The following is a 20,892-nucleotide window of genomic DNA, read 5'->3' as shown; positions in this document are numbered from 1 at the left end:
TTTAGAAACAAATTTAAATATTTATTATAAGATGATATATATAGCAATATATATTACGTCATGGTGATAGCAATGAATGAAGTCATGGTTACAACGTAAGCCTATTGAGATTAACAATGAAATGAATGAATGCCACTGCACCATATGCTACCTTATAATAATTTGCTTCCTTGTCCATATATAAATTTGAGAACCATATTCATCATCATTCAAAATTCATTCAACACAAAACACAAGCAAGAACTCCATCACATAAGAGATATTTTTCTTTTGTTGATACAAAGTTCAATTTGATTATAAATTTTTCTTCTTCAAATTAAATGGCAAACACCAAGCCATTACTCTTAGCTGACCAAGTCACAAATATGAAACATGTTCCTTTGAATTTCATTAGGCCCCTTAATGACCGTCCTAATCTTCAAAACCTTCAATCCTCCAATGATAACAATGAATCCATCCCCATCATTGATCTTCAAGGTTTAGATGAAGATAATGATGCCACCAACCGTTCTCAAATCATCCACAACATTGGCCAAGCTTGTCAAGATTATGGCTTCTTCCAAGTAAAACTCATATCAAATCCTTTTATTTTAACTTTGTTTATGTTAGGTGTAATTATTCCGCCAAGTCTCTATAATTTCACTAAATTTTCAATTAGGTTTTTATACTTTTTTTCTTTTTGATTGAGTCCTCATATCATATCAGATTTTGTAATTAAATTTCTGTCGTGATAAATAAATGTTAGAATTAACGGAATATTCTGTTAAACAAAACAAATATGCCTAATACTTGACTGAATATTCCTTATAGTTTAACAGAATATTCTGTTAATTTCAACGTTTTTGTCACGGTAGAAACTTAGTTATAAAATTTGATATGGTATAAGAACCCAATTAAAAAAAATATAGAGACCTAATTGAAAATTCGATGAAATTATAAGAACTGAAGGAGTAATTAAATCTCTTTAAATTATTATTCAATTCTATTATTATATTGTTGGAAGATTTTTTCAATAATTTTTTACATTTTTCTTTGTGTTTACGTGTCAACTTAGCCAAGATACACTAATTGTGTATTTGTTTCATATTTTCTTTATTTTTTTTCTTTGTCTAAAATTTTTTAGTTATGCTAGTTCTGATTCTATATCACAGAATTACTTATTCTAAAAATTTACATGAATATAAAAAAAATCACATGTATAAATAATTATGTCTCTAATGATATATAAAATTTAGTAGCCATTATTATTGTTATATACTTATATACGATATATCATTAGTTTCATAGGTGTTGTATTTAATCTTTGATTAATGAATATTATTTCTTTCTCTTCTTCTTAAGATTGTGAATCATGGGGTTCCGGAGGATGTTGTTGGGAAGATGATGAAAGTGGGAAAGGCATTCTTTGATTTGCCGGAGAGTGAGAGGATGAAAAATTATTCAGATGATCCTTCAAAGACAACGAGACTCTCAACAAGTTTTAATGTTAAGACTGAGAAAGTTGCAAATTGGAGAGATTTTTTGAGGCTCCATTGCCACCCTCTTGAAGATTACATTCAAGAATGGCCTACCAACCCTCCTTCTTTCAGGTTCTAAAAAAAAAAAAAAGATAACTTATTTTATTGATAATTCATATAATAGTTTACTAAAATAAAGTATATATATAGTTATAATAACTTTACATATATGTTTAAAAAAAACATTATATTGTTTTATTTAACCATCACTTAACTCAAAATTTTATTTGTTAGTAATTGTTATAGTAATAGTAATATTATGTGTATGTATGCATTTTCTACCCACATCAATCTTATAAATTGTCATTTTTTTGGGAGGGGGCTTGTCCCTCAAGTAATGTACTCATTTTTTTTTAAATTCTTATGTACATTATATAAAAAAATAATTTTTTTCATCAAATTAATTTTATCACTACAAAAATAGTTAAAGAAGAGAGTTGAAATATTATAAAAATAAATAAATAATTATCAATTAATATAAATAAAAATTATATACACCTCACATAGTTGAAAAATTAAAAAAAAATGTTAGAAAGAAGCACAGAAAAAAAGTAAATGAAGAGTTTGAATTTTGGAATAATGAGTATATGAATGATTCTCATGAATAAATAAAACAAACCTAATAAAGTTATTAATTTTTCTAGTTTTAAAGAGCTATAATTAAGAAAAATCAAAATACTTGTGCGTAAGAAAATAATATTTATATATCAACTTGGATATTTCATTTTAATTTTATACACTTATTCTAGGTTTAATTACCTTGTTAGTTTTTATAATTTCACTATTTTTTTTAAATTAAACCCTTGTAGTTTATGATTCATCTTACATTAAATACAAAAATAAATATTTTAAAAATAATTTATATTTTAAAAAAATAATAAAAATACATTATTAAAAATTTTTTAATATAAAAATTCAATTACAAATTTTTAAATTATAAAAACTTAATAAAAATATAAAAACCAAGAGAATAGTTAAACCTTTATTCTATTATTGGTTGTCTTTTAACATTTTTTTCCATCTTTATTAGATTGAAGGCTGAAGATGTTCTCTAAAATAAAAATACAAACAATAGAAGAAAATTTTTATCTTTAATTATCTTCAGAAGTAAACTTGTTTAATCCAAGCATAACATTAAGTTTGATAAATATTTGAATAATAAATTATTTGAATGTGTAACATTTATTACAGAGAAGATGTTGGTGAGTATAGCAAACACATGAGGAAATTATCATTGAAATTACTTGAAGCCATATCTGAAAGCTTAGAATTGGAGAAAGATTACATGGAAAAAGCACTTGGAAAACATGGACAACACATGGCAATAAACTACTATCCTCCATGTCCAGAGCCAGATCTAACATATGGTTTGCCAGCACATGCTGACCCAAATGCCATAACCATTTTGCTCCAAAATCATGTCCCTGGCTTGCAAGTTCTCAAGGATGGTCATTGGGTCACAGTCAAACATGTCCCTAACACATTCATTGTCAACATTGGTGACCAAATTCAGGTTCATATTTCTAAACTTTTCACTCAAGTCTTCAATTCCTATAGCTACCCTTTTGTGTGTTTGTCCAAATACAACTTTTTGATTTCATGAATTTTATAGTGCAAATAATTTGATGCTTACTATTTAATAAATAAGTTTGGCAACTTTACCTACTCATTGGTGGGTGTTAAGTCTATTATAGAAAACTATCTAAAAATGGGTCCAAAATGAGTTCATTGAATTATGAGTTATTATTAAATTCTTATGTTATTTTTATAAAAAAATGTTATTTGTATATTAAAATTAGCCACTAAAACCAGCCACCAATGTATTTTTGTATAAATATATGTATGTTTTAATTTATTTTCCATATGTATTTATATTCTAGCATGTATTTTATACTGGTGGCTGATTTTGGTGGCTGATTTTGATGTACACGTAGCATGACTCTATTTTTATTTATTATCTTATCTTTCTTTTGTTACACTTATCTTTTTCAAAGTTAGTTATGCTTATCTTTCTCTAATAGAATCATCTAGAGATTCTGGTTGTTTTATCTTATTTTAAAATTTAAAATTAATTTAGTAATTAATATAAATAGGTAGCATTGTTCTCTCATATACAGCAATTATCTTTTTCTAAAAATAAAATAAAAATTTAATAGTTATGAAAATACTTTTTACACAGAAGATATTGTATTTTTCATTAACTTAAAATAGTCTAAAATTATCTTCTTTTGCATTAATTTTTTATTTGGTATTTTTTAATTATTATTAAAATAATTTTAAATATAATAAATATATAATTATAAATACTACATTATAAAATTATTCAAATATATAGAAGATATAAAGGAAAATGAGATGATATATATATATATATATATATATATATATATATATATATATATATTAGAAAATTTTAAGGTATCATTATCATATAAAAAATTAAACAAAACTTCCTTATTATGGCATAATGTGTTAGATGAGATCAAATATCATACAAAGCAACATTCCTTATTTATATAGATTTTTTTTACAATAATTCATAAATATGAATTAATTTTGCATAATTTTATTTTTTAGGTGATTAGTAATGATAAATACAAGAGTGTGTTGCATAGAGCACTGGTAAACTGTGAAAAAGAAAGAATGTCCATTCCAACATTTTATTGTCCATCACCTGAAGCTTTGGTGGGCCCAGCACCTCAACTCATAGACCAACATAATAATCCTCCCAAGTACACAAATTTCACATATGCTGAATATTATCACAAGTTCTGGAACAGGGGACTTTCAAAGGAGACATGTGTGGATTTGTTCAAGCTTTAATTAAACTAGCTGCCTTGTAGTTAAGACCTAATTGAAATGTATATTATTATGATTTTTGGTTCAATTTGGATAAACAGTTTAATTAAGTTTTTTTTAAAAAAATAATTTAAACAGTAAATATTTATATTAAAAGTAATTTATATATAAGTTATTTTGTATTTAATTTTTTATTTTTAAAAATATTTATTTTAGAAAAAATATGATAAAAAAATTTTTATTATAAAAAAAGTCATTTTTTAATTTCTTTATATAACTATTTAAATAATTTTTTAAAAAATTACAATTTAATTTTAAAAATTAAACCAAATATTAATACTACTATTTTTTATAAATCAAAAATTTAAAAAATAACTTTTAAATCTTTTCAAACGAGTCCTTAATATATTGCAGTTAAGTTCAAAGTTTGACGATGCTAAGGTAGCGTTTGTTTTCGGAGACAGGACACAGAGACATGGACAGTACATGTCTAAAATATGTTTGGAAGTAGAGATATGGACACGGAACACATTGTCTCCGAGACAGTTTTTCATATTTTTGTGTCCACTCTTTTACGAAGGACAATGATGGACACGGGAATTGGAAAAGTGGACACGGACCTTTTTATAAATTTTGTTTTCCTTTTTGCCCATAGATATTTTCTATTATTCCACTATTATCCCTTCTTATTTTTCCTATAATTAGTCTTGAAATTTTTGAAAGATAAATATTATTAATGGTAAAATTGATCTTTTAAAATGCTAAAAATAATTTATAAGTTGTAATTGATTTTATATAATTTAAAGAAAAATCAGTTTTTAGATAAAAAAATTTGGTTTTCTAAATAAAAATAGAGTTTTATGTGCAAAAACTATTTTTTTTCATGTAAAAACGGATTCTTTTTTAAAACTGATTTTTTATTTAAAATTAATTTGTCTTATTAACCTAAACAAATTTTTTTATTAATCAGATCTATTTTTTTATTAATCTTAACCATATGTATTCTTACATATTAATAATAAATTTAAAAATAAAATAAATATATTTATAATTTTTATTTTAATATAAATACTATTATATATTTTTTTATTAAATTTTTGGTCTTTTCAAATATTTTTTCAAGTTTCATATGTACTCTTACGTACTCTCATTCTCTATTAAATTAGTTTGTACTTGATGTAAAAAATTTGGAATCATGGTTATTTTAGTCATTTCATATAATATTTTAGTCTTGTCCATGTGTATCCAAACATAATAATGGACATTACATTAGTGTCTTGTACATCGTATCCAAACACAATACACAAACAATAATTTTTAGTGTCTTCGTCTTATTGTCTCTGTCTCAGTGTCATGTTCTGTCCTGTCTCTGAAAACAAACGCAGCCTAAGTACAAACGCAGCCTAAGTGATGGATAAGAATTTTTAAAATATTGTGCGTGAATAAATAGCATAGCCAAAAAAAAAGCTACCTCTAAATAAAAACCCCCGACACTTGCTTAAGCGGACTAGTGAGCTAACCACTAGACCAACCCAACTTGGTTTCTATATTTTTATTTCTGTTGGTTACATTATGGATATGATATTTAATAACACTAGTTCAACATTTGCCATTTATTATTAATTATTGGGTCTTAATAAAAAAAATAAAAAAAATTTTTGTGGACATGACTAACGCAACTAAATATGTGTATGTGTCGTTTTGTTTGATTTTGTTCTTTTTACATACTTTTGATTTTTGAAATAAATTTAAAAATAATATATATTATTAATTAATAATTAAAAATATAAATTTGTTTTTGTAATTAAAAGAGAAATAAAAATATTAAAATAAGTTACTTTGTATTTTGATATAAAAAATATTGTTATAATTTATATAAAAAATACCTACTTTCTGTTTTATGGGCAATGGTAGTTTCTTCACTTTTTGGATTAATGTGAACTCCGGCCCTAAATATATGGGCCTAATTTGGGCCATAATTGATCCATCTATATGTAAGGTTTTTATCCATGCTCAAATTCTTTTGATTGGTGCATAACACCAACAAGAAAAAAAAATGGCAAAAACATTGTATTGGGTGAAAGAAATAAAGATTTCAGAAATTTTGTCTAGTGTTCTTGATGATTTGATATGATTAAGTAGTAATTACCTGCCTACTAATGGGTTTAAGCTTTTTTTTTTCTTTTAAAAGAAAAGCTCGCATAAAGTGGAGTAAAGAGGAAAACAACAAGATAAACCAAAAAAAAAAAAAATCAAAACGAAAAATAATAAATATTCCTTTGTCATGTTCGACAGAAATTTTTTTTATTGACTAAATGCAAAAATAATTGAGAAACATAAATTTATTGCATTAAATAAAAAATTACAAAGAAATAAAATTGACATGAAAAGTAGGTTGAGCACTTGATTTTTTATGTTTCTCTTTTGTGCCACTGATAATAAGATGTTTGAGAATTCTTCTTTTTTTTTTTCTAACATGAAAATCTTATTTTATACACGTATATATCTTAATTGAGATATATATTACACTTATGTGAAAAAATAACAATACCGATAATCATCTTTCGGCTAACTTAGCCTTTTCTGTCCTTCAGAATCAACAAAGGGTAGTACAAGAATATTCACTTATTGTCCATCGACTATGCCTTTCGACCTAATCTTAGACCTTAAGTCACCTTCCGTGGACGAACCTTGCGGAGGAACCCTAAGATTTTCGAGGCATTGGATTCTCACCAACGTTTGCGTTACTTAAGCCGACATTTTTGCTTTCGCTTTGTCCACCACTGCTCGCGCAAGTCCTTTCCTCTAAGGCGGAACGCTCCCCTACCGGCAATCGCCTGAATTTCAAGACGTTCTTCAAACCAATCATAGATTTTATTGAGATAGGTAAACCAAAGGAATTTTCTCTCTGAGAACCGTATATTTGAATTCTATAAAAATCCAATACTGGTTGTAACAGAAACGGATATGTTAAATTTAAAATATTTTCTAGTTACTATTATTGAGATAAATAGGACTTAGAATATATATTTTTTGACTAATAAGGTGTCTCCTATAATCGAAATAAAATCCATCGAGTATTAACTAGTAGAATTTCTCGATTAAAAATTAAGCGGATATAATTCTAATCGATTATTACAGAATAAAATACAAATTAAAACCTAAATCTAATGCCACGATTAAATAAATCAAATCAAATCCTAAACCTAAATTTGAATAGAAAAATGATTTGTTCTTTATCAATAAGAACTCCTGCACAAAAATTTTTTATTTTTAAAAAATGAAATATAGTCTACACACAACTCCACTTATATTTATACAAAAAATTTATTTTTTGTTTAAAAATATATAGAAGTACTAAATAAAAATCCAACTCTAAGTTATTTGATTATAAAGCCTCTAGTTTCTATGAATAATCTTTTTTGAAACTAGTTTTACTTGTATCTAATATATATGCTTCACCATTATTGGGTTTGATAATAATTGAATTCATCTTAATTTTTTTTACCTAGCTTTTGGTTGTCTAACTGTATCTCCCATTTTGGCAGATTAATAATTAATTTTTGCGAATTTAAATTTTATTTAAGAATCTGCTGTTAACTAATAAATTATTATATGCAAAAGACAAAATTTAAAATTTCAATACTTCCTTAACTGACTATTCCAGATTAGTTATTGCTTTACCTAGCTACCATGCCGTTTTTCGAAACCGCCACAAAATCAAATCTCCACCCCCTAATAAGCAACGCTTGTGGAACCGCTGAAATTTCATTTTGCGGCAGTTTAAAAGAACCGCCACTATTCAGCGTGTCCCTTTAGTGATAATACATATATATCATCATATACGGTGCCGGCCCGGTTTAGCAGCCACATTTTATTACCTTAGAAATTAGAATAATGCATAATAGATGGTACGTATGAAAGCTACTTCACAAGTCTTGTATCAAAATATTTCAATATTCTTGTGAGCAATGGTAGACAATCCAAAAACTTGAATCATTCATGAATTATAAGGAGGTGAATTCTAGTATAATTAAGTGTGGTTAAAATTAAAGTAATATTTTTTTAAAATACCGTAATCACTGCTAATTATCGTAGTATAGTCATATTAGAAGGACTTTTATAAAAAATATCTATAAAAGAATATAATGGTAATATAAATCGTTTTCCAGATATGACATATGGAATAATCAAAATATCTACATCTTGTTATGAAAAAAAGAAACTTATTTGTTTAACTATTTTTAGTGCCTCAAACTAATAAGTGTGTTTGACTATTTATCAACTCATGCATAAGATTACTTTTCTACATGTTGGTGTTTTAAAATTGTTTGGTGAATAAAGAATTGCCCTACCTAATCTTGAAGTCATGTTTCGCTACATTATTTATTTTTCATGCCACGAGGATTGACTATGTAATATGACGATTTTTCCAATGGACATTTGAATGCTATCACTTCTTTATTTGACTAATAATGTGATTATGCTGACTAGTAATAATAAAAGCAAAATTTGCTAATGAAGACAAAATAAACCAGGTAATTAAAATTTATTTGATACAAATCCTCCATTATATATATATAACCACACAATTCATGAATCAATTATTATTCAATTATAATATATAGATCATCTTTATATTCTATATATATCTAGGAATAACCCATTGCTATATCTATCAATTTTATGGCTCCATCATTAGAGAGCAATAAAAATGTTGTTATTGATGATGAATCCAGTAAGAATCTTCTTAAAGAAGAAGAAGAAGATGGAATGCTTTTTGCAATGGACTTGGGGGTTTTAGTGGCGTTTCCAATGGCTGTTAAGACTGCATTTGAGCTTGGAATCTTTGACATAATAGCCAAAGGTGGTGAACATGCAAAGTTCTCATCTGAAGACATTGCATCAAAGATTGGTAGCACAAATCCTAATGCACCATCAATGGTGGATCGTCTTCTTAGGCTACTTGCAAGTCATTCTTTGTTGTCTTGTTCATCACTTCCTCAAGGTATATACACGAATTTATACATTTATTTTACTCTCATTTCACTGCACCGCCATCGGCTTTTTGTGGCGGTTTTTTATTTTTATTTTGTGGTAGTTTTGATTTACCGCTTAATGATTTAGTGGTGCTTTCCGAAGCGCTATTCTTTAAGTGTCAGAAAATAGTTTTGCGATAATTTTTAACAACTATTAAAATAATCTTCACTAAACAAAAATTGATTTGCAATAGTTTATAACCGCTGCTATAGTCCGGAAGTAATTAGTGTAATACTTATTTATTATATTTGTTTTGTATTATCATAAAAATTACATAAAACTTTTTATTATGTATGTATTAAGAGTTAAGACTGTTAAATATGTTAACCTAATTTGTTTAAATCCATAGTTTAATTAAATAAAATAATGAGATTTATTTGTATCAACTTTATTAACTGAATTCAATTCTTTAAGAGAATTAAAAAGAGGAAAGATATCTTCATGCAAAAGTAAATAGGTTATTAGTATATATGTATGTATGATATTTAAATAAAAAACACTAATTTTACTTTTTTTTTGTCCAAATATAACTAACCAGTTTAAATAAATTTTATAACATCAAATATAAGTTAAACAATTAATTAAACTATTTTTTAATTAAAACTAAAATATTAAAAAACACATAAGATATAAACATAAAAGGATTAACGACAAACTAGATAGGTTTAGTAATTAATCTCAGAAGTTAAACCGTGTAGACCAATAAACTTAAATGTGCTTAATTTTTTTTAATAAAAAATCAATAGAATTAAAAAAAATAAAGGAGCTGGTCCCACGAATTTGATAAAAAAAAAAATACCCTAACTTTATATTATACTTACTCTTATTATTACCACATTTTATTTTCTGGATTCAGTCACCAAAGATGAAGATGATCAAGAACATGGGGTTATTGCATCTCCTCAGAAGACTGTGTATAGTCTTACAGCTGCTTCCAAATATTTTGTAACTGATGATGATGGTGTCAATTTTGGACACACTTTGAGCTTGATTCTGGACAAAGTTGTCTTGGAAAGCTGGTCAGTGTTACAAAAATAAATAAATAAATAAATGCAACGACTTTTATTATTATATACATACTATCATTTTCAGCAAAGGGTAAGAGAGTAGCGCACGTTATTCCTTTATCATAAATCTTGTGGTTAGGAATATAATGAATTATTAATAATTATATTCAGTAAGTTATTTTCAAGATTTCTTCCTTTTTTTTTCCCTCTTTTTGAAAATTTTCTTACATAAATAGAGATTTGAAATGTTATGAAAATTCTTATTTTCTCTTTGATCTATCTTTAAAATTTTTCTCTCACATTTTCCCTTTTTTCTTCCATCACTAAAACTAAAGTCAAAATTACCTTATGAAATAAGAATCTTTTGCATAATAGAAAATGAAAGAATATCTCTATATTCATAAAATAGGAAAAAGCATATTCTTTATTCTTAAGATTTGCAATTTTTTTCAAAAATATCTCTAACATTTAATTTTATTTAATTTTGTCCCTAATATTTTCGATTTATTCAATTTGTTTTAAAACTATTCCTAAGAGCTTGTTTGGAAATCATTTAACATGAGAAAAGAATTCTATTTCCTTTAAAAAAAGAATTCATTTCTATTTGAAATTCAATTTCATGATTTGGAATAACTATAATATATTAATGGAATAGAATTCAAGTTTAAAGAGTGTGAGAGTTGATTTGGAATTTATAAATGAAAGAAAAATGGGAATTAATTCTCAAAGGAATTCAAATCATTCATTTTTAGTTGTTCCAAAGCAAGAACCAGAATTCAACTCTTTAGTGAATTCTAATTCCTAGCATTCCAAACAAGCTCTAAACATTTTCAATTTTGTCTCCAATATTTCAAATGGAATTAACATCTAAGGATAATTTTGATACAAATAAAAAACGTTAGAGACAAAATTGAATATAATTAAATATTAGAAATATTTTAAAAAAAAATCACAAACGTTAAAGACAAAAAAACATATTTTACCCTCATAAAATATTAAATAATTGGGTGGAAATTTAAGTTGACTCGCCTATAAAATGTAGAGGTGTGTTTTTCTTTGTTCTTTTCCCACTTTATTTATTTTCAATTGACATAATGATATCGAATGATTTTTGAATTGAAATAAAGGAGTGAACTGAAAGGAGCAATATTGGAAGGAGGTGTGCCATTTGTTAGGGCTAATGGGATGCACACATTTGAGTACCCAAGTGTGGATCCAAGGTTCAATGATGTTTTCAACAAAGCTATGATAAGCCACACAACCATAGTGATGAAGAGGGTTCTTGAGTCCTATGAAGGTTTCAACAACATTAACACTCTAATTGATGTTGGTGGAGGTCTTGGTATCAATCTCAAAATGATCACTTCCAAATATCCAAATATCAATGCTATTAACTTTGACTTGCCTCATGTAATTCAACATGCCCTCACCTATCCCGGTATAATATATTATTATTATTATTATTATTATTATTATTATTATTATTATTATTATTATTATTAGATCTCATTGCCATTTTTATTTAATTATACAATCTAAAATGCATTATTTAAATTATGATTATATATTATTTTTATTCTTTTTTATTTTTTAATATACTTTTTTATATTTTGTAGGTGTGAAACATGTGGGAGGAGATATGTTTGAGAGTGTTCCTAACGGAGATGCCATTTTCATGAAGGTGATATATATAATATTATTCGATTTTTTTTTTTTAAGTTAAGAATGAGACTTAAATTTGAAATCTCTAGAATAAAAAAATTATACTATTTGAGTTATAGTTTATTGTTATAATATTATAATATTATTCAATTCTTTATGCTGGAATTCTCTATCTAAATTATTTTATTATTTTCTTATGAAAAATATTAAATTAGATATTTTTGTAGCAATTAAAATATTTTTTATCATGTGGTAAAATACTAAAACCAATTACATTTATTATATTAATAAGATAAGTATTTTGTCTTATTATAATAATTTATTATTATAATATTTTATCTAACTTATTACTTTATATAACCTACAAAAAAATAAGGAGCGGAAAAGACAAAATTATATATTTTTCTCATATTTTATATATGGACATGATATGACTTTATTTTTGAAATCAAAAATTTCAGTGGATACTTCATGATTGGAGTGATGAACATTGCTTGAAGGTGTTGAAGAATTGCCATAAAGCCATTCCTGAAGATGGAAAAGTGATTGTTGTGGACACAATGGTTCCGGTTTTGCCGGAGAATAAAACCGCCGCTAAGGTTGCTTTCAAAGCTGACTTATTGATGATGACTCAAAACATTGGAGGAAAAGAGAGAACCAAACATGACTTCATTCATTTGGCCACTCTTTCTGGATTTTCTTCCATCAAATTTGTATGCTCTGTCTCTGGATATTGGGTTATGGAGTTCTACAAGTAGAGACACATATGTATCTAGAGTCCTATATTATATTGGTGAGTGTCTCTGAATAAAAAAATATTAAGTAATTTAGATGTTTGGATACAGATAACATAGAAAAGTTATACATAAATAAAATACTAGATAAATTATCTTAACGCAAAGTCGTTTTGTATATATTCCATTCTCCCCTGTATTAACATATTATTGCCCGTACATATTTTTACTACCATACCACAAATATACTAAAAATTAGTCACAAAATCAAAACTCGCGCTGAACTCGTCATTTCTAACTACGTTTTGTTGGTAAGAAATCGAAACTCACGCTCTAGTTTCCTACCTTAAAAGTTTCATATTTTTTGTTCTAATTATTGAGTAGATTTTTGTATTTTGTTTATTTAGGAGTGATCTAGCATTGAAATATTATTGGATTTTACCCCGAATATACGATCATGAAATATGTCAATAATTAATAGTCAAATTCAATTGGCGAAAATTAAGTAGTATTTTTAATGTTAAATAACAAATGTACAAAATAAAAACTCAGAGATAAAATATTGTCAAACAAAGTAAAACAAAACCATAATTCTTACAGGTCCTGATAGTTATCGTTGCTGTCATCTCCCTGGTCCTATTAAGGTGGCAGTTTAGGTAATGATGTTGGTGCTTGTCATGGATCCTGTGCAAAGGACAAGGAGCTCCCTCCAGCAGTGACGCTACCACCAATACATATCTGGTCACAGTACACCGCCATCTGGTCTGCACTTGCTCAATTTACTCTAGCTCCTACCTGAGCTCCTACCTCAGGGACTCTGTCTCTGTATCGTGAGCATCCCTCGCTGCAATGTGTGCAAGGAACTTGTTATATCTCTCCTTAGCCAGATGCATCTGGTGACTCTGGTTCTAAAGGCTCTGAGTGAGGCTCTGAACCTACTCCTACAAATCGATGTCCTCGAGATTGGCAATGCTAGTGGCCGAGATAGATGAACCCCTCAAGGTGGAGGTGCTGAGGTTTCTCACAAAGAACAACCCCAACTCGTGGCATGATTCTTGTACGGCTCGGATGCGGTTTTGTGCCATACCGCATCAAGATCGACGAAAAAAGCAGAAGAGTTAGTTGTTGCCGCCCCCCCACTCTGTTGACATTGCTGGGTTGCGATCTCAAGTTCTGCGTATAGTATTTCTATACCATATTATATGCAAAAGTAATTAGGATGACAATTAATTGAAAACGAATATATGTTATGAAATAAACCATGACATTTACTCACATAATAATCTACAAATAGCTGATAGACAAATCTCTTCTTATTCTCCTTCAAAGTGTGAGTATACTTGAAGGTCTCTTCCATCACCGCCTCATGATCCAATGACTTAGACTGCACACGTTGAAACAATAGGTTAAATCAAGTGACAATTATTAAAAACCAAAGATAAAACGAACTTAACATACTAAAACAATAGGTATCAGTAACTTAGGTGTATTAACACAACTAAGAACAAAAGAGAGATCATAAAGGAAAAAAGAGAGAGAAACCGAGTCAGAGAAGTAATTGTGAAGTGAGTTGTACAATGAGAGAGGTGTTGCTTTATAGTTACAACAGATTCTAGAACCTAAGGGAACACTACAAGAAAAACGTTGAGTACCATCAGATTAAGTGTCGTAGAATAGTAGCGTCTTTACCGGCGGATTAAGCGTGGAATTCGTAGTGTCAAAAACCCACTTATTGGAATGCTACGTTTTGGTAACCCACAACATGTTACCGTTGGATTTATTCGCCAGAAAATCCGATGGTAATTATGCCTTAAATTCAAATAGTGAACCCTCTTCTCCCTCATTTGAATTTCTCTTTCTCTCTCTGACCCTCTCGCCTTCCACTCTCTCTCTACCCCTCTCATCTCTCTAGCAGCCCTCTCCTCTTCAGAAGCCCCCCCTCCGAGCCGGCTGGCAGCCTTTTCTTTGTCGGCGCTGTTCGTTACCGTTGCTTCTGCCACCACTTCTTCCGCCCTCTTTTTCTCGGCACTGGTGCTCAAGTAATACTTATAAACTTTCCTTTTGTGTTCGCTATTTGGTTTCTGATTTGTTCTTATAATTTTGTTTCTAATTTTTATTATAATTTTGTGTCTATTATTTTGGTTTTGATTTGTTATTATAATTGTGTTCGTTATTTGATTTCGATTTGTTATTATAAGTTTAGTTCTGATGTTATCATAATTTTGTGTTGGTTATTTGATTTTGATTTGTTATTATATGTTATTACAATTTCGGTTTTAATTTATTATCATCATTTTGTGTTCGTTATTTTGGTTCTGATTTGTTATTATAATTGTGTTTGTTATTTGATTCCGGTTTCTATTATAAGTTTGGTTCTGTTTTGTTATCATAATTTTATTTTCGTTATTTGACTCTGATTTGTTATTATAAGTTATTATAATTTTAGTTCTAATTTATTGTTATAATTGTGTTTGTTATTCAATTCTGATTTGTTATTATAAGTTTGGATCTGATTTGTTATCATAATTGTGTTCGTTATTTGGTTCAGATTTAATTTGTTATTATAAGTTATTAATTTTGGTTCTAATTTGTTATTCTGGTTCTGATTGTTATTATAATTGTCTTAGTTATTTGATTCCGATTTGTTATTATAAGTTTGGTTCTGATTTGTAATCATAAGTTTGGTTACGAACTAAACTAATTAGTTAACTGATTAAGTTATTTTGGATATGTTATGACTGTTTGTAAGTTTTAATTCATGACTGAGGTTGGTTGGATTTGTGTGTGTAACACCCCAGTTACCCTAGGCTTTACCCCTAGCCGTAAAGCAAAGGTTAATCAGAGGTTACGACAGTTCTAAGGCTTATACATATTTATATAGAAGGAAATAATATATTCTAGAAGTCTGATGAAGGATTAAGCTCAAAGACAGAATTAGAAAAGTGCAAAACGTTCATACGAAGCTAATGCACAGGATACAAGGTATAGATGCAAGAGAAAAGAACATATATAAATATAAGAATATAATAATCATAGGGAACTAGCCGCAACTTGCGGAGTTTAAGCCGACTAGTTATATACAGACATACGGAATTTGAAAGTTAAAACAGCTTATACAACTTATCTCTCAAGTAAGCCTCTAAGGTCATAAGGTTAAATATACAAAAGTGAGAGAATACTACGACGAAAGTAAAACAGAAATGTACAAGTAAAGAACCATACTCCACTCTGTCACCATGTCCGCAATTTCACCGAGGTGAATTACGACCTGCATCTGAAAAACAACAACAAAGTATAGAATGAGAACCGGAGGTTCTCAGTATGGTAACAGTGCCCAATGATGTAAGATGTAAGGCTCTGGGAGCCGAAGGCAATCCTAAAACTTCACATCACATACTGATATTCAAGCTTAGAACAAAAATAAAATAAATAAAGAACTTAAACCATAAACCGGGTTATCTAAACTTAGGAAAATTCTAACTAATACTAATCACACCGTTGTATCCCACAGTCCTCACCAACCTAACCTTCGTGCGATTCTATCGCCACCGCCTACCTAACCTCCTCAGCACCAAACACTCACAATTAATGCAAACAAGTAAGACACAGATAGTTTTCATATACAACAAGTAATTCAAGAAGCAAGTAGGCATGTTATACAATTAGGCAAACTCAAGTAATCAAAGCAAGCAAGCATATAGAAAATGCATATGATGAATGTCTATACTATTGGCTCGTGATATCACTTGTCGGTCTATGAATGCCAACCCGACACATTCTTTCGGATGTTGCCTTTCTGCCACGTCCGAGGATATAGCGCCTGGCACACTTTTGTTCCGAGAATATAGTGCCTGGCACACTATCGTTCCGAGGATATAGTTCCTGGCACACTTGTATGATCATTCCGAGGATATAATACCTGGTACACTCTTGCGGCAGAGAAGGAAAACAACAACAACATATATTTAATCATAAATAACTCCAAGGATATATTGCCTGGCACACTATCATTCCAAGGATATAGTACCTGGTACACTCTCAACATTCATCAGGATCATTCATTCCTTTTTGAGTCCTCAACTCATCACATCCATTATCAATTCATACTTTTCCATTCCGAACTCATCAGTTCATCAATTTCTCAATTCATTGTCAGAACTCACCAAGTTCACTACTCTTCCTTCTCTCTCAACCAAACTCATCCTCAATACACAAGAAATCTAGACCTTCGTTTGCTAACTTTTCAAAGAAAAACCAACTAAAGCTTCTAAAGGTCCTGCCCATGTTTCAATGCTCTAAAATAAGCCAAAAACTCATACCAATCACTACTTTAACCATTTTCCCAATCACACAACCTTCAAAACCATTCAATAATTCTAAATCCAACCCAATTCACATTCTCCAAATTTTCATTAACCTTATTAACATCAATATGACTTCTCACCATTTTCATCATTAGTCAACTATACCATATCCAATATTTAATATCTCAAATTATCAACTCCTTCAACACTCATCAATCCAAATATCAAATATAAAACACTATAATCAAGCCTCCACCAACACCTTCACCAATCATTATTCTTTCACTATCAATCTTCATCAACAACCTCATTCATGCTTTATACCAATAATCAACAATATACATTCATTCAAATTCAATATACATCATACCTCAACATCATTATTTAACAATATTTACAAAATTAATTCATCAAGCATCATCAACCAACCAACATCAATAACCACTACAAATCCTCATCAATTCCAACAATTATCACCAAACAATAACTAACATTAACTAACATTATAATACATCATTAGCACCAATAATCCTCAATAATCATCCTCAACCACAATAACCAACAATCAAAATCATCATCAACATCCCTCTTCTAATCTCAACACCCACCATCACAACTCATCAATAATCATCAACAATACCAACAACCCTCCACAACCATAACAAATCTCAACACTCATCATCAACCTTCATAAATCACTAAAATACCAACAATCATCATCAAATCATATAATCATTATCATTATTATTCCAATTCCTTCTACACAACACCACTACAACATCAATATCCATCATTATTCATCCACCATAACAACAACCCTCCTCAAAAACAATAAAATGAATAAATCACACATTCTTCAAAATTAAACTCTAATATATACAACTCATAAAATCTTCAACACCATTCACATGCCAAATTACATAATTCAATCCTATCTTAAGGTCAACTAGCCTAAGTGTCCAGAAACATTACATATTACAATAAAAGAACCGAAACCATACCTTGGCCGATTTCCAAACGCACCAGACACAAAAAACGAAGCCACCAAACTTGATCCAAAGCCTCAACCAACTCCAACAAACACCAAAGCTCAAACTAATAACACATATATCACCAAAATCAAAATCTAAGATACACAAAACAACTAAACACAAGAGTTTAGTGAAACCTTACCTTTTTCAATGATATTAGGTATAAAATCCATCAATTACCCGCTACTAGAGATCACTTAAACAAGCAAAACCGCAAAACTTGCTCAAAAACTAAACTAAAAAACACGCAGAACTCTAGAGCACCAAGTGAACATAGATTTATTACCAGGTTTCTTTAGATAGAAAGGAAGATCTCGTCAAGAGCTTCACGTGGCCGCAAACGGCTCGTCAATCGGAGCTCCGAATCAAAAGTTATGGCTCTCGGAAGGTGGAGGTGAATAGTAACCACTCCCTTCTTCCTCTCTTCTCTCATAACCGCGCCCCTCTTTTCTTTTGGGGAAGAAATGAGCTCAAATCTCATTTAATGAGCTTATATATGTTGGGCATTGGGTCCGGTTTGGGCCCGGTCCAACCCGTTAGCATTTTTGGTTCGTTTGGCCCACTTTGGGCTAAAACCTTTAAGATTAGTGTCTAGTTTTCGATTCTAAATTATTTTTATCCTTTCAAAACAATAAATCAACTTTCAAAACCTTATTTTCCAAAATATGTGGTACTGGACAGACTAGAGCTGGTACTGCCAGCTTAAGCGCTAGTATGCATTTTTACAAAAACTTTCAAAGAAGGTACATTTTCCAACTCAAAAAAATTCACTGAAATCAAATTTCACCTTTTTATTTTCAAATTAAAACTTCTAAATTTTGAATCTATTCCGGGCACTAAAACTATTATTTTTATAAAAACGGTTTTGCATGAAAAACTCGGGTTCTTACAGTGTGCACCGTAAAGGTGGATATATGTCAAACTTTAGGAGAGGTTATGCCAAATTTTTAAGAAAAATATAAATGTACACAAAATTTGTATTGTATTTGCTGATTTATGTTATTTAAAGTGTCTATGAATTTTATCTTTGCTATTACATTCTTTTTGTGACTAGTGTTAATTGATATTCTCTTTGCAGACATGACGAGAGGTAGAGGTATTACAGATCGACCACATGGTCGTGGTAGAGGGAGGGATTCTGCTGGAATCCCTGGGACTTCTCAGTTGTTCCACTCTACACCGACTACCCCTGTGACGTCACAGGCAATGGGTGCACAGGACTAACTGTTCATCATGGTCCCTAATCCTAAATACGTGGCTGTTATTGTTGCGCCACCCCTGCAGCCAGGAAGTCGTATGTCTATTTCATCAGATTGGACTCCTCCACTGACACTGCGCCGCTAGAATCCTCTCACAGTCTCACTGATCGCAGCCAGATACCCCTCCACCACCTCCCATCGTCTGTGATTTGGCTTGATGAGACTTCAGCGTGAGTACTATTTTAACTCTTTTATATGCAAACCATTTTAGTTAGTCAGTTTAATTTAGTTATACTCTTTTTTACTAGTTTTAGTAGACTTCGGTTGTTAGGGTAGGTTCGATTTAATTTAGTAGGTTTGAACTGCTTATTGTATTTGATAATTCTTTATTGTTGCTAGATGTTGCTATTTGTATGAATTGTTGATGGTTATAGTGGTTAGTGCATTCTAGTTATAGATGAAACTCTGCCGAAATTTCTAAAAAATCTAAGTTTTTCATTGATAGGCTTGCGTCAAATAACAATGCATGTACACAAGAGAGTGTACTAATGTGATCAAGATATGTACGACCACCCATGGCCGAGCTATAAGAAGATCCCAGCTGAGACCAGAGAGTGATGGTTTAGTGTTAGTTTATATCTTCTATTTTGTTTAATTATGTATTTAATTTTGATTAACTCGTGCTAAATGTTCTTTCTACAGGAGAAATTTATATGGGACAAGATTCACGATCTCATGATTAGGAAGATCTTTGACCATCAGATGGCTAGGCAGCTTCAGCAGATGTTAGAGGACGTACGTGAGCACTGTGACCACCTCACCATTTGGTTCTGTCTGGATATTAAGAAGTTACTATACGTCTATTGGGAGATTGATGAGGGGTTCAAGCATTGCCGTCTCACCAACAGAGCTAACAAGACATTGGCTAACTCATCGAAGTATACCGGTGGGTTAGCAATTTCATGAAGACTAAGGCCGGGCTGGTAAGTAACTTGTTTCATTTTGTTATTAAGTCCGTTTAGTATTAATATAATGTCACTATTACTTGACTTAACCTGTGATGTCAAAATGTGTAGTCTAAGTCGTTGGATCGTGAGGCGACGATGACGGAGGCCTTTAAGTATACCATACGTTGAAGGACAACAAGGAGAGATTTGCCGATCAGCAGGCCGCATATCATTACGTGAGTAAATATCACGTGATATACCATTTTTAAATTAATTGTAACCCTAATAATAAAATGTGTTACACAAAACTCCTACACATAGATATTAGAAGCCAGAACCTAACAATCCCAGCGTACAGAGACGAAGGCAGCAACTCCACGGCACCAGTCGTCAATCTTGATAGGGTTTGGTGTGAGGCCGTATCCGAGTCATACCAGAATTGCGTGTACGGACTGGGATCGTTCTTCGCCGACAACCTCTGCACATCCACGTTGAGACATTCATCCCCTCTGCCACCAGTCGGCCCGTCGATCCTGAAGACGGCATTGATTTGCGGAAGCAGGGGCGTTGCTCCTCACCCAGAGCCTTCACCAACAAGCTCAACAGCTACGGGAGTTTGAGGAGAGGTATCAAGCAATCCTCTCACGCATGA

At 30.0% G+C, this 20,892-nt stretch overlaps 2 protein-coding genes across 2 annotated transcripts; both read left to right on the top strand.

The window, feature by feature from the left end:
• Nucleotides 1-211: 211 nt before the first annotated feature.
• LOC112734531 (protein DMR6-LIKE OXYGENASE 1) lies at nucleotides 212-4,404 on the top strand. Its single transcript, XM_025783882.2, has 4 exons — nucleotides 212-563; nucleotides 1,342-1,589; nucleotides 2,709-3,030; nucleotides 4,095-4,404. Exons 1-4 carry the CDS (start codon nucleotides 321-323, stop codon nucleotides 4,338-4,340), a joined length of 1,059 nt encoding a protein of 352 aa, XP_025639667.1. The 5' UTR covers nucleotides 212-320; the 3' UTR covers nucleotides 4,341-4,404.
• A 4,514-nt stretch (nucleotides 4,405-8,918) lies between these two features.
• LOC112734520 (cathecol O-methyltransferase 1-like) lies at nucleotides 8,919-12,926 on the top strand. Its single transcript, XM_025783873.3, has 5 exons — nucleotides 8,919-9,324; nucleotides 10,213-10,375; nucleotides 11,491-11,801; nucleotides 11,980-12,044; nucleotides 12,487-12,926. Exons 1-5 carry the CDS (start codon nucleotides 9,003-9,005, stop codon nucleotides 12,781-12,783), a joined length of 1,158 nt encoding a protein of 385 aa, XP_025639658.1. The 5' UTR covers nucleotides 8,919-9,002; the 3' UTR covers nucleotides 12,784-12,926.
• The last annotated feature ends 7,966 nt before the right edge of the window (nucleotides 12,927-20,892 follow it).

This window comes from Arachis hypogaea, chromosome 2 (genome assembly GCF_003086295.3).
Source record: "Arachis hypogaea cultivar Tifrunner chromosome 2, arahy.Tifrunner.gnm2.J5K5, whole genome shotgun sequence".
NCBI classification, from domain to species: domain Eukaryota; kingdom Viridiplantae; phylum Streptophyta; class Magnoliopsida; order Fabales; family Fabaceae; genus Arachis; species Arachis hypogaea.
Note: the sequence above shows the minus strand (reverse complement) of the source record. Positions and strands in the feature narration are given on the sequence as shown.

Excerpts from the sequence above, each read along its gene's own strand:
- LOC112734531 (XM_025783882.2), top strand. The coding sequence starts at position 321 with ATGGCAAACACCAAGCCATTACTCTTAGCTGACCAAGTCACAAATATG. Across the intron at positions 564-1,341 it reads AAGATTATGGCTTCTTCCAA|ATTGTGAATCATGGGGTTCC; the intron begins GTAAAACTCATA and ends CTTCTTCTTAAG. Across the intron at positions 3,031-4,094 it reads ACATTGGTGACCAAATTCAG|GTGATTAGTAATGATAAATA; the intron begins GTTCATATTTCT and ends TTTATTTTTTAG.
- LOC112734520 (XM_025783873.3), top strand. The coding sequence starts at position 9,003 with ATGGCTCCATCATTAGAGAGCAATAAAAATGTTGTTATTGATGATGAA. Across the intron at positions 11,802-11,979 it reads ACATGCCCTCACCTATCCCG|GTGTGAAACATGTGGGAGGA; the intron begins GTATAATATATT and ends TATATTTTGTAG. Across the intron at positions 12,045-12,486 it reads GAGATGCCATTTTCATGAAG|TGGATACTTCATGATTGGAG; the intron begins GTGATATATATA and ends CAAAAATTTCAG.